The 13,320-nt window shown below is 38.1% G+C and overlaps 1 protein-coding gene across 3 annotated transcripts in view; it reads right to left on the bottom strand.

Annotated features, from left to right (window-relative positions):
• ano7 (anoctamin 7) overlaps positions 1-13,320 on the bottom strand; it is a 123,922-nt gene that overhangs the window by 100,055 nt on the left and 10,547 nt on the right. The window contains exons 4-5 of one of the 3 annotated variants that reach the window (XM_039761809.1): positions 10,907-10,959; positions 2,469-2,637 (exon numbers count right to left, since the gene is read on the bottom strand). In XM_039761809.1, the coding sequence (XP_039617743.1) occupies positions 2,469-2,585 (117 nt within the window). In that variant the 5' untranslated portion in view covers positions 2,586-2,637; positions 10,907-10,959. Of the gene's footprint in view, positions 1-2,468; positions 2,638-9,449; positions 9,593-10,906; positions 10,960-13,320 lie in introns of those variants that run through there. The other 2 variants (XM_039761818.1, XM_039761800.1) reach the window with 2 other exon arrangements.

Here is a 13,320-nt window from a genome sequence, read left to right as displayed (position 1 = left end):
CGCCCTCAGGTCTGCCAGTGAACAGCATCTGGTGATGCCAACACTGCATTGTACCAAATCACAATCCATACGTAGCATCTCGCTGACGGAAAGAGCTGTCCCCCTCCACCCGAATGACTGAACTTACTCCATCAATGTGTTTAATAGGAAGTGAATGAAATGCCTATTGCTCTGTGAATGTCAAATGGTTAGTGAATGTTTTTTACTCTGTGGAGATCTGTCATATTATTAATTGATAAAATATTTTGATAGGTTAGCGTTATAGCTCTTCCCCTGTGGTGTTCAAATTTCTGCAACCTATCCCGCTACATTTGGCTGATGTTACTTGATTATGTTGACCTCCTTTGTAAGCTGCTATGGATAAATTTGTATGCTATGTAAATAAATGTAAACCATGTATTGCATAAATAATGGGGGTTACATAACTTCTAAAATGCACTACTCGATTAGGCAGAACTGCATTTAACTAAAACAAGTAACAGATTTTGAAATGATCCTGTGTCCCAAATATGTCATCATCACCATTTACTTCCGGTTTGGGCTGCCTCTACAGAATTAAAGCTAGATATTGAATGCCAGGGATAATTTATAGAAAGTTCTGGCACTTTCTCCTCTGTTATGGGTTGCTGTGATAATAGTAGGAAAGGACAACGAGAGAAAGAAACCAGATCTTGTACCAGATATACTTTAGTCATTTAACTGATTGACAACTTTTGATCTTCATTCACCAGTGAAGGTGCCAATTTTGAAAAAAATTCCAAAACAGCAATATGCATTTTCTTCTCACTTCATTGAAAAGATGCCAAAAGTAGACCATCCCTCCACAGAAAAGTGCCTTGACTAGGATGTGCTCATTTTAATAATGCACAAAGGCCTAGCATATAAAAGGTATGTATAGAACCATTGTTTCAGTGATGTTCTCCAGCTTTGCATTGTTCAGCAAAAAACCTAGTGATACCATGTTAATGAACAGCTACAGAATCCTATTTAAATCGGGTTTAATTCCTTCCTGTTAATCTCAGAAACACAGCCATAAACCTCTTAAATGGACTATCAAAGAGAATATGTTGACATGATCACATGCTTCATGTCGGCTTTGCTTAGTAAATCAAATCATCCTTTTTAAACTAACATTAAAGCTGTTAAGATTTACTCAATATACCTATAACAGACAAACCATATTCGACTGCTATAGGTTTTCAGAAAATTGTAAAAAAAAAATTCTTTACCTTTCACAAAATCATAACATGACTGTACAATTTTTTCCTACCATTTCTACAAAAACCATGAAATGGATAAGCACCCCCATTGAGCAGTTCTCATCATTGTCCATCTGTCTGGGCTATACCACCACCTTCAGAACCCCAAAACATTAACACTGCTCTTAGAAAGGAGAAAACCAAACATTTCGAAAATGTATGTTATTGCACTGCCTCGCAGTTAGGAGACCCGGGTTCGCTTCCCGGGTCCTCCCTGCGTGGAGTTTGCATGTTCTCCCCGGGTCTGCATGGGTTTCCTCTGGGCGCTCCGGTTTCCTCCCACAATCCAAAGACATGCAGGTTAGGTGGATTGGCGATTCTAAATTGGCCCTACTGTGTGCTTGGTGTGTGGGTGTGTTTGTGTGTGTCCTGCGGTGGGTTGGCACCCTGCCCAGGATTGGTTCCTGCCTTGTGCCCTGTGTTGGCTGGGATTGGCTCCAGCAGACCCCCGTGACCCTATTCGGATTCAGCGGGTTAGAAAATGGATGGATGGATGGATGTTATTGCACAATGAGAGCAGAAACAAACCATGGAATTAAAGAACGAGTTTAATTAACAACAAGAACTGGCACCTAATTAAGCAGCTGGTTGGAGTGAAATTGGTTGGAGTTTGAGGCCTTGACTTAGTTGGTCTTCTGTTGGCTCACTCACTTTACATTTCAATTCTGTTTGGGTGCCATTTAAGGAAAGAAATGAAGCAATTCAGAGGAACGATGAGGAAATTCAGGATAAGAAATCTCAAGTCAATTAAAATGAATGGAAAAGGAGTCAATTAGCAGCAGAAACCAATCGCCAATTAAGACATTGGTTACCGCTGCGGCCCTCTAGGGCTGGAATTGGAGATCACTGATCTATATAATATGGAAATAAACACATTTAAGTTATTTCAGGTGCCACATCTTTGCCTACCACAGACAGCATACACAAAGACCATTTTTGAGTTGGCAATTAACCTAGCATACTCATTTTAAAGATAAAGGAACACGTAAAGACCAATCTTCACAAGAAGATTGCAAACTTTGATTACAGACTGTGACTTGACAGGTATTTGAAGTAGGTCTGTAAAGCTCTAAGGCAGTACCATGCCCATCATATCCTGAAACTAAGCTAAAATACTGATTACTTACGTTTATAACAATTAACTTTATTAAAGTATATACTATGAAAGACTCAATAAAATGGAATTGTTTGATGGATGAAAAGACCTACCTCCTCAAGTACAAAAATGTCATCTTTACTGTCGAGACTGCCATAGTAGCCTTCTGAGTCAGGCTTGTCCACAATCAAGGTGGTGCTGTCATCCGCAGGAGCCTTTCGACGCTGCATCTCTCAGCAGGCATGCATAAATGAAGGGGTACTGCTTCTTCTCAACTGACCCCTGGAAGAATGAGAAATGCATTGTTATAGCACAAGTAATGCCCAAGGAGACTGCAGAGGGTTTATTATGCAAGAGTATAGGTGGCCACATGCAATAGATTTTATAAACATAACTTGTAGAATGGCGGTGTCCTTTAATAAGCCAGGATCCAAACACTGTGCCTGCTTCTGTCAGAAACATGGGCCTCTTTGAATCTCACCAAAAAATAAACAAATCAATACACTAAATAACAACCAATCCGCTTATGCTTCCTGCCCAACGTAAAAGTGAAAATTATTATTTGTGACCATAGAGATCATTTTCCTTTTGACGGTTACAGGGTTTTATTCCTTTTGATGGCAGGGCCAAAACTAACAGATCACAGCAGATTATAAAGTAACAAAGGAAATGCTGAGTCATCATGTAGGAAGTGAACAGCTTCCAGTTGCCTTTACTTTGGAATGGTCTGCATTCACTTTAACATACTCTTACATATCACCTTTCCCTTTCTCGGAAGGCAGAATCCTTAGGACTCTCACAACAGAATTAAATTAAATTTCAGATTAATGTCATTATGTAATGGATCTTTAGCAGCCTAATCATTTCACTGCCAGTAATTAACTACTAATTGATCTTTAGCAGCTTGATGACTTTCCTGCTGCAGTATCAAAAAGATTTGGTTTCCTGGAATGCAGAATCGCTTAGTGTTGATACAGATTGTGACTTGCAAAAAACAGGCCAAAAACTGGAATCTCACAGTTTTTCTTTAATCTTGAGCAGTTCCCCTAGTATGTAAAAAGTCCAATAGGGTTAACAAATCTCCTTTTTGTTTCACTCTGGATAATTTACATTGAACCAGATGTAAATATAAAATTCTCTAAAACGTCTTCTAATGCCAATTGGACTTGCAGTGCTGCTCTCAATTATGGAAGGATATATACCTTACAGTTAATTATTCCTCACTGTATAAATAATCAAAACTCAATGAGACCATTTCTAATCTTTTTTGTACTTGCCAGTAAAATCTTATAATGCAACACCAACAATAACCATACTTGTTATGACTATTGACATTCTATTAAGCACATATTTTAGCCTTTACACCTGTACAGAGGAGTTTTGTGTTGAGAGGGACTGCGATATTTAATGTGAGCAGGGATTCTCCAGGGTTTTATGGACTCCCACACTCTATTACATTAGAAGAGTGTGGGCAGAGAACCAGGGATTGCAAGTACCATCAATGAGTAATAAATGGTATAAAAAGCCCACTGCATTGCTCACTTTAATTACTAACAGTTATTCAGCTTTCCATTATCTGTTCCACACACAGGCTGGCAGATGGTCACTTGAAACAAACATAACATTACTGTTCTGCCTGTCAAAGAACACTCAATTATTAGATTCCTCCAAAATATCAACCTTTACCAAAACACTACAATTGGAAAATTCTAAACTCCAGGAAGTTAGAAAAATGCTTAATCAAATAGCAAAGAAGTTAGAGAATGGACAACTAAAGACATTAATAGAAGAACTAGAATAATGAAAGTATCAATCAATCAGAGACAAAAATAACTGAAAAGACTAAATTATATTAATAAATAAACCACTGAAAACTACATTAAACTACACAAAAAAAAAAACGAAATCAAGCATAGCACCAGTAAAAGCAATGTATTAAAAGTAAAAACAGTTATAACCTAAATAGTCAACTTAAAGAACAATTAAAAAATGTTTGAGACAGAGGATACTCTGTGCCAACCTGATCGTAAAGGGACTAATCTCAACATTCAAAAATCAACCATTAAGCATTTCCACAATTCAATTCAATTCAATTCAATTCAATTCAATTCAATTCAATTCAATTCAATTCAATTCAATTCAATTCAATTCAATTCCGTGCATGCGTGCGTCCCAAGAGTAAATGGAGAGCACAGAGAGTCTTAAAAAGCAGTAACAACAACAGCACACCTGAGTAATTAAGGGCAATTGGAGGCCCCACCCCTTTTGCTCAATCCTCAGCAAGATGAGAGCAATAAACAAATTAATGGGGTTATGAGGAAAAGTAGCAAAAAAAAAAAAAACAGAATCAGGGTGCAGTCCTAGTGAGAACAGAATGGTTGAGGATTTAAAACACATTAAAATATCAAAAAGAAAAAAAATGGATATACTGCAGGTACCATTGATAAGAAAGGAAACCAGCTGGTGTTTGCATGCTTACTACAATGGCTATTTAAACTTCTAGAAGAGACAACACTCATCATGATTAACAGACAAAACTCAATGAGCTCCCCTGTTAACAAGACCATTTCTAATCTTTTTTTTTCTCCTTGCCAAAACCTCTGCATAATGCAACATCAACAATAACCATATTTGTTATGACTATTGACATTTGTATTAAACACATATTTTAGCCTTTACATCTGTACAGAGGAGTTTTGTGTTGAGAAGGACTGCGATACTTAATGTAAGCAGGGATTCTCCAGGGTAAACTTGTAATTACAACAAACACAAGTGACAGGAGATCTTAAAAAAATATTCTACAATTTGACACAGTCTCTTATAAAGGCCTGACTGAATTTATACAGTATTTGGTTAAGACTTAACAGTGTGTATTCTACAACATAGTAGGAGTCCCTCAGGACTCATGGGACCTCATTTTAGTGCAGCAGGTGAATTGGGAGAGTTTAGTGTTTAAGAAAGCAAAGGCAGAAAAAATAAATAAATAAAACTGTACACAATGTACCTTTCTACCATAAGTATAACTGCTGAGACAAACTTTATTCTCACTTTATATGTTGCCATTAGGAGTTATATTTGGAAATCTAAAATGAGTTTTCACAAACAGTATATGCTGCTAATGCCCTGCTCTACCTAACAATTATAAGCTAAATATAATATACCTATTTTCCTAAGAAGCTTCTGCATGAACATAAATCAGTCAATACGTCCTTAAACATAGACAAAACAAGGATTCTATTGGCCAGTTTTGTAAATTACCTAATTATCTGGTTATTATCTTAAAAGGTTAGCATTTGGGCTTTGAGCAATCTGCATGGACATATATATATATCCTTTAGTCTTTACATTGCTGAACTATTCAAATAACAATAAATAATAGCAATATCAATAAATAGGACATAATATCAAGTTAAAAATATGCCAGGAACAACCACACAAGACGTCCTAGTGAGCTGAATGACTTCCGACCTGTCGCTCTGATGTCACATGTGATGAAGATCATGGAGCGGCTGCTGCTTCACCAACTGAGGCCACAGGTCCGGCACGTCCTCGACCCTCTGCAGTTCGCATACCAAGAGAAGGTGGGAGCGGAGGATGCCATCATCTATGTGCTACACCGATCCCTCTCCCACTTGGACAGAGGCAGTGGTGCTGTAAGAATTATGTTTCTGGACTTCTCTAGCGCGTTCAACACCATCCAACCTCTGCACCTTAGGGACAAGCTGACGGAGATGGGAGTAGATTCACACCTGGTAGCATGGATCGTGGACTATCTTAAAGACAGACCTCAGTATGTGCGTCTCAGGAACTGCAGGTCTGACATTGTGGTCAGCAGTACAGGAGCGCCGCAGGGGACTGTGCTTTCTCTGGTCATGTTCAGCCTATATACATCGGACTTCCAATACAACTCGGAGTCCTGCCATGTGCAAAAGTTCGCTGACGACACTGCTATCGTGTGCTGCATCAGGCTGTGTCTCCTTGGGGTACGTTCAGCCCCCCTCTTCACAACGCAAGCGGCAGAGACGCAAAGTGGCTGGCACGTATCGCAGGCCAGGGGGGTTGGTGAGCAAAGCGAGAAGGGGGTGAACCCCCTAGTATATATATATATATATATATATATATATATATATATATATATTAGGCCTGGGAAAGTTAATGCGTTAATTTTTGCGATTAATGTTTCACATTTAATGAGTTAAAAAATATTATCATATCCCAGGCTGGCAACAATATGATCATCTCAGACAGTGCATTGTACAGGGTGGCATTGTACAGGATGGGAATGGAGGGTTTATGGCACTGGTACAATGCTAGAGGAAAGTTGTGAAGGTAAAAATTACACTCTCTTTTTATTCTCATTTAATGTTTCTGTAAGAAGATCAAATCAATGTCATATCACATAAGTGCTAAATAAGTTGTCTTTGAGTGGCACTAAAACCAAAATAAGTCTCTAGTACAGGCTTCAGTACATGGCGGACCCAGACTGAGTGAAAGTGCTATCTGGACCGTGACGCATTTCTGATAAATTAATGAGAATAGCTGATTACATTTATGCGGCAATTTTTTTTTCTCTTCTTGAGGTGTGTGCGTCTATTCCTGTCACTCAGCGGAGAGCAAATCGATATGATTGTTGCAGTGCATGGGTAAAACGTGTGAATGTCACAAAAGGAAATAACAGAAACAAAGGAGTAATACGGGACATGGCTCGTTCCAAAAAAGGAAAGTAGACTGATGGATGGACAAACCATCCATTATCCAATCTGCTATATCCTAACTACAGGGTCACGGGGGTCTGCTGGAGCCAAACCCAGCCAACACAGGGTGCTAGGCAGGAAACAAACCCCGGGCAGGGCGCCAACCCACCACAGATGGACAAACCAATACATGTTTATATGCATTCTTCCTGTTGATAGTTCAAAATTAGTTTGTCTCATGTGTTCCGAAAACTGTGGCTTTAGTAAAAAGTAGCAATGTGAAGCGCAACTAAGAGAGAAATTGTTTGTGCAATGATATCTGCAGTAGTCTGAAGTGTGGGCACATAAAATAACTGAACTGAGAGCCCACTTTGACAGATCCACAGGAGTCCTCTCATATTCATTTTCAGCCCAGCAGCATGGAAATTAATATTCACTTAAAGTAGTGTGGATTTTAGGGCAACATAAAAAATGCATTTTCTGATTGGACCATTGTAAAAGAGTGTACTTTTTAGTTTTATTCAGATGGTTCTGTTTTCTTTCACTTAAAATGTAAATGTGATAGGCCTACTTTTATTTTTATTAAATAGAGCTGTTTATTTGTTATATCTGTTATGTTAAAGATACGTTATTTGTATTCCATACAAATACAAGGCCAATTAAATTGAAAATAAATATTGTTGAAATGCTCTGGTAATTATACCTTGCTTATAGACATTCAATGATTACATAAATAGGGATCTGAATCATACCACAGACGTGAAGTTCAGACTTTTGATACGTGAGAAGTTTGTTCGTCAGACCTCTTTAAATTTTAATACAGTATACCTGGTCTGGTACCTCTGTTTTCAATTCACCAAGTAGCTTACAGTGCTGACTGCCCTAATATGATGACAAAATTCTACGAAATACAAGTGAAATGATTATCCCTATTCATTATTTTAATTGGCTGTATCTTTGCTAATTTATGTAAAGAACGCAAAATAACCATCCAAGTAATGCACAGTGTCAGTTTTCAAGCAAGACAGCAGCTACCGAGATCTTTTTAGCATGCCAGGTGTAGGTAGAGCAGTTTTTTCTGTGGTGGCACACTTTTTGTAGCCTAAAAAATCCCAAGGTACACCAAGATTGTACCAACTAAAAAAGCATGAAATCCCTTAAATGTGCTAAACTGTCAGAAGGGGCAGGACAGGGGGCAGCAAAAAAAAGCAGCTCAGAGACTGCCATTTGCAGACACAGCACTTGGTGAGCACTTTAGATGCATTTCCAAGCTGCTTTGTGCTTTGCTCACACATACAGCCAGTCCACTCTCTGCCTCACTCCACTGACTCACTGTCAGAGGCAACTCGTATGCCCACTGGCTCTCAGCTCTGCAAGAGTCACTAGCGAAAATGCACTTTAGCAGGTGGACCCGCGACACATCACCTGGCTGCTAAAGTGCTCCCTAAGTGCTATGTCTGCAAAACGCCGATCACAGAGCACTTTAATGTCGACTTCTCCAGACCACCTGAGGAGTGTGTCTCTATCAGGTCTGGACCGAGGGGCACTACACTGTCATTTCCAAGGCACACCAACTGAAAAACACTTGTGTAGAGTACAAGTCATTGATAGTGATGAACAATTTAGGATAGTATTTACAGAGTTTGAACACAAGTTTTAATGTATGCTTATTAAGAGATGCTTATTCTTTTAAATAAATCAGTCTTTAGCAGTGAATTCAAAGTCAAAAGTCATCGCGATTGTTTTTTACTTTGACACGTCTGTGTCTCACATGCTACGCCAATTTGAGAATGACTACATTGGCCTCATTTTCTTATTGCCTTCTTTTCAACTTGCTTTTTAGGAAGGCACTCAAATTCAAGTTGTACTTGCTCAAGTAATATTTTGTTAAAAGTTCAGGTTTAAGGTCATTGTTTATGTTTAAACTATGCCAATATTTTTGGTGTCGATTCTAAATTCATTTTGTGGTTCTGTGTGTATTTACTTCATGATTTATGCATTACTTTTATAATTATATTTTTTATTGTTAGATGTGATTAACTGTAATTAATTACATACATTTATGTGATTAAATTATATATATATACACACATACATACATACATATATACACACACACACACACACACACACACACACACACATATATATATATATACTGTACATATATATACATATATATGGTGGTAAAGGTCAGACAGTCTTCAGCTTTCTTCATTAACTCATTTAATGACAACATATCACGCACTTCTATTCCTATAAACATAACCATCTAAATTGTATTTGATTGTACGACCAAGCTCAGCTGCACTCTGCTTTAAAATAAAAGCATTAGGTTGTTCCTTGTATAATTTCCTAAATTCTAAGTTCCCATTGTGTCCGACATTTGATTTCTTTTACCTTTAACCTGACAGCTTTCCCCGATCAGTTCTGGTCATGTCCATCTAAAGGCTTCTATGCACCGGCTGTCGACACATTTTCAATGAGATGAACAGCTTACAAAAACCCAGCTTGCACAACATCTCGTTCTTAACAGCTCTGGAGATTAGCAGAGAAAAGTGACTGTTAGCCTGACTGTTGGAAAGAAATTTGAATTATTTCTGCGGCATGAATGGCTTTAGTGCACGTTATCTGCTGGCTGGAAGCTTGGCCATGTCTGTACAGCAATGTTGGGATTTGCATTTCAAATTGAGGTTTTTTTTTTTTGCATGAGGCAGAGGACACAGTCACAAACAGCAGGACCTGTGCTGCAATGGATAGATATAAAAACAACTTAGCAGACAGCATCAAAATGAAAGAACAGATGGAAAAAATGGTGTTAGACCTTGTTATACTAAGTTTGTTATAATATTCATTTTATTGTCACTGTCTCTATGCACACTGTTGGAGTCATTCATACAGGCAAACCAAGTATGGTACACAGGGACTAGGCTGCATTCAGAAACCATTAACCTAGCAGCTTGGAGAATGGGACAAACTGCAGTGTGAGCGTTGTGCTATTCTTGTTGGAGGTGGGGTTTGAGTTTACTGTCCTTGTTTGGAGACCAGAGAGGGGCATTGTACTATTCCTGAGATGAAACTGAATCCTTTACTGTCCTTGTTTGGAGACCAGAGAGGGCCCTGCACGTGGAGAAGACAGTATAAGTACATGGAACAAGCAGTCAAACCTTTGAAGCTGTCGGGCGGAAGATTATGTCCTCTGTTCTGAAAACCCTTTCAGCGTGGTGACGAAAGATGGCAGACTGAGTAGATCAAGACCCCACCTTGATAAAGTCTGTCATAAGCTTCCCGTCTGTAACCGCGTAAAAACTATCAGTAAAGTAAACTAAAGTATATCTGTTTCTCTCATGTGATTTTTGTACCGCCATAATCACGATGGAAAGGATATCGCCTTTTCTGTCATATTTCTATATTTTTTGGTTACTTAATATGCCGCAGTGTCAAAAGAACACATTTCCGGAGAGCTAATGCCTCCTAAGGAAACAGAACTATACAGTGACAGATGGGTATTTTGACGATAGAATAGTGGTGCTGGAACTGGATAAACACCTTTGGAGGCATATGAGAAGAAGCAGTTGCCATCCTATTCTTCCTCAACCAGTACAGTGACAGGTTTACTTCTTTCTGTCTGATTCAACGTTGTCCCAACCAGGACACTCCAATTGAGTCCTGACCCCTGTTTCCTATATTTATCATTTCCACCTCAGCTAACATTGCTAGGCCATTTGTGGGTTTGTAATTTTTTTCTTTCGTTGGTGTGGTGTTTTTTTTTCTTTGAAATATCCCCTCCAGCATTGTAGTTGTAGAGGTTAAAACTTTGAACCTAATTCCAGAAGTTTGAGCATTTAAATTCTCACCTTTGTCTTACTGAGTCACCCTGAGCAAGTCACTTAACATGCCTTTGCCCCAGCTGTAAAAAAAAAAAAATACATTTTTAAGTTGTCTTAGATCAGCAGTTCTCAACCTGTGGGTCGCGACCCCATCGGGGGTCGAATGACAATTTGCCAGGGGTTTTGTCTATTCTAATGTGTGAAACTTGTTATTGTACAAATTTTTTACATTGGTAGTTACTAGTTTTTTTCTATAATTGTCATTCAAGGATAGATGTTGCAGACAATTGAATCAGAATAATTTCAAACGTTTTAATTGTTGTAACTTTATTATTTTGAACTGTTTACATTACTGTACATCAAACCGTGTGACGTTACGTAACATCACGCTGTTGCGGGGATTTACGCACTTCTTCTTCTATTTCCAACAACATATCTTTGCGAAACAGGGTTTTCCAGCTTGTTGGTTATCAAGTCAAAATACAGAAGTAGACTTGTTGCAGAAGATGATCTTCATTGTGCTCTTGCAAAGACTGCCCCAAGAATTTCTGATATGGTGAGAAAGAAGCAGCCTCAACCTTCGCACTGACGTTGGCTTTTTACGCCTACAGCCGCAACAATTTTGTAGCAATGTAGTTTACTGTTGTTATATTAAGACTGTTACCCATGCTACGCCATGCTTTTCACATTTTCACATAAGTATACAACATGAATACGGTGAATACAGTTCAATACACAATGCAGAAAAACAAATAAACGTAAGTCATAAAGACAAAATTTCATTTATTTGTAATTAGAAATAAATATTTCACAATATATAATTGCATATTGTTTTTGTTATTAATCACTATGTTTTAATTATGTTCAATTTCTAACAATGAAAATACATCCTGTATATCAGATATTTACATTGCAATTCATAACAGTAGCAAAATTACAGTTATGAAGTAGCAATGAAAATAATTTTACGGTTGGGGTTGCCACAGCATGGGAAATTGTATTAAAGGGTCGCGACACTAGAAAGGTTGAGAACCTCTGCCTTAGATAAAGGCTTCAGCTAAATGAAAAATAACAATAATTCCAATCATGCAGCAGTCACTGTTCCCTTATTTTTACAACATACAGTATGAAGTGCAAATACCATATCAATGCATACAAAGACACATAAAGAGGCTGCAGTAACTTAATTAACTTCATTGGTAATGACTTAATGTGGCCCAATACAGAACTACAGTTTCATTATGAAGCTTTAGAAAGATTGAATTTGCCCCATTAAGCTGATCCACTTAAAATTAAAATTTTTTATACAATTTTCCTATCTTTATATACAACACACTACCATGGCTGTTCATTTTTTTTGTCCAGGATTTTAAATCACCTGTAGCTCGCAAACCATTTGACCTAGTGACCAGAAATTTGGTGCACATATACTACGTGACTTCTACTGTCCGCTTTCAGGGTAATGATTGACATCCAAGGTTATTTGTCTTTTTATTTTTATTTTATTGTAGAATCAACTCTCAGCAGCGGCAGGCAGTGCGGCGCATATGTACAGAGGCCGTTCTCATTCCCTACCACCTTCACCATCACTCCCCCTATCTCTTCATATCTTAAATTATTCTTGGGGCAGATTGAAGACTTAAGTGCCAGCTTAAGTGAAAAATTAAAGAAAATGTACTAAGTCATTGCAACACAAACACTGACTTAAGCAGTTTTAATGCAAAAAGATGCCAAAAGAAGAGAAGAAGCGGGCCGCTAGGGTGGGGAAAAGAAGAGCTGCTCAGGATGCAGCAAGTGCATCAACCTCTGAGCAAACGTACAGGTACATCTTGCCTGAAGAAGGGGCCTGAGTTGCCTCGAAAGCTTGCATATTGTAATCTTTTTAGTTTGCCAATGAAGGGTGTCATTTTGCTTGACTTCTCACTATAAACGTACAGAGAAAGAGTATAAAAACTATAACTCAAGTGTATTTACTGTACATTATCGTGCAGTGTGCCGCTACTGGTAGAGAATAACATTTGAGGACACAATACATGATAATCGGCTGAATTTTGGGCAGATTCACCTTTTCCAATAATTACAAAAAGTGTCAAAATTTCAGGCAGGTTTTAAACGGTTACCTTCCCAGACTATCCTGTTGTAACATAAGGTACGTACTGATTAAGCTTACTACCCAAATTTAGTTACCAGCCGGAGGGAGTCATCTCAATTTTAAATCGTAATTAAATGTGTTCCAATACTTATGACTCTAAATTCTATAGTTTGGGACAGGGACTCACTGAGTTTTTTTATGCAATGCAACTTGATGTCAGTTGTGAAAGGCTGGTAGCCAATGTGGGACTAATGGGGGAAGTTAAATCAAAACACAGTGAACAGAAGAATGTATTTCCCCCAAATGAGATGGACTTGTCTTTTTTCTTTTTAATTTTTCACTATCTTCT

Source organism: Polypterus senegalus, chromosome 1 (genome assembly GCF_016835505.1).
Source record: "Polypterus senegalus isolate Bchr_013 chromosome 1, ASM1683550v1, whole genome shotgun sequence".
Lineage (NCBI taxonomy): Eukaryota > Metazoa > Chordata > Cladistia > Polypteriformes > Polypteridae > Polypterus > Polypterus senegalus.
Note: the sequence above shows the minus strand (reverse complement) of the source record. Positions and strands in the feature narration are given on the sequence as shown.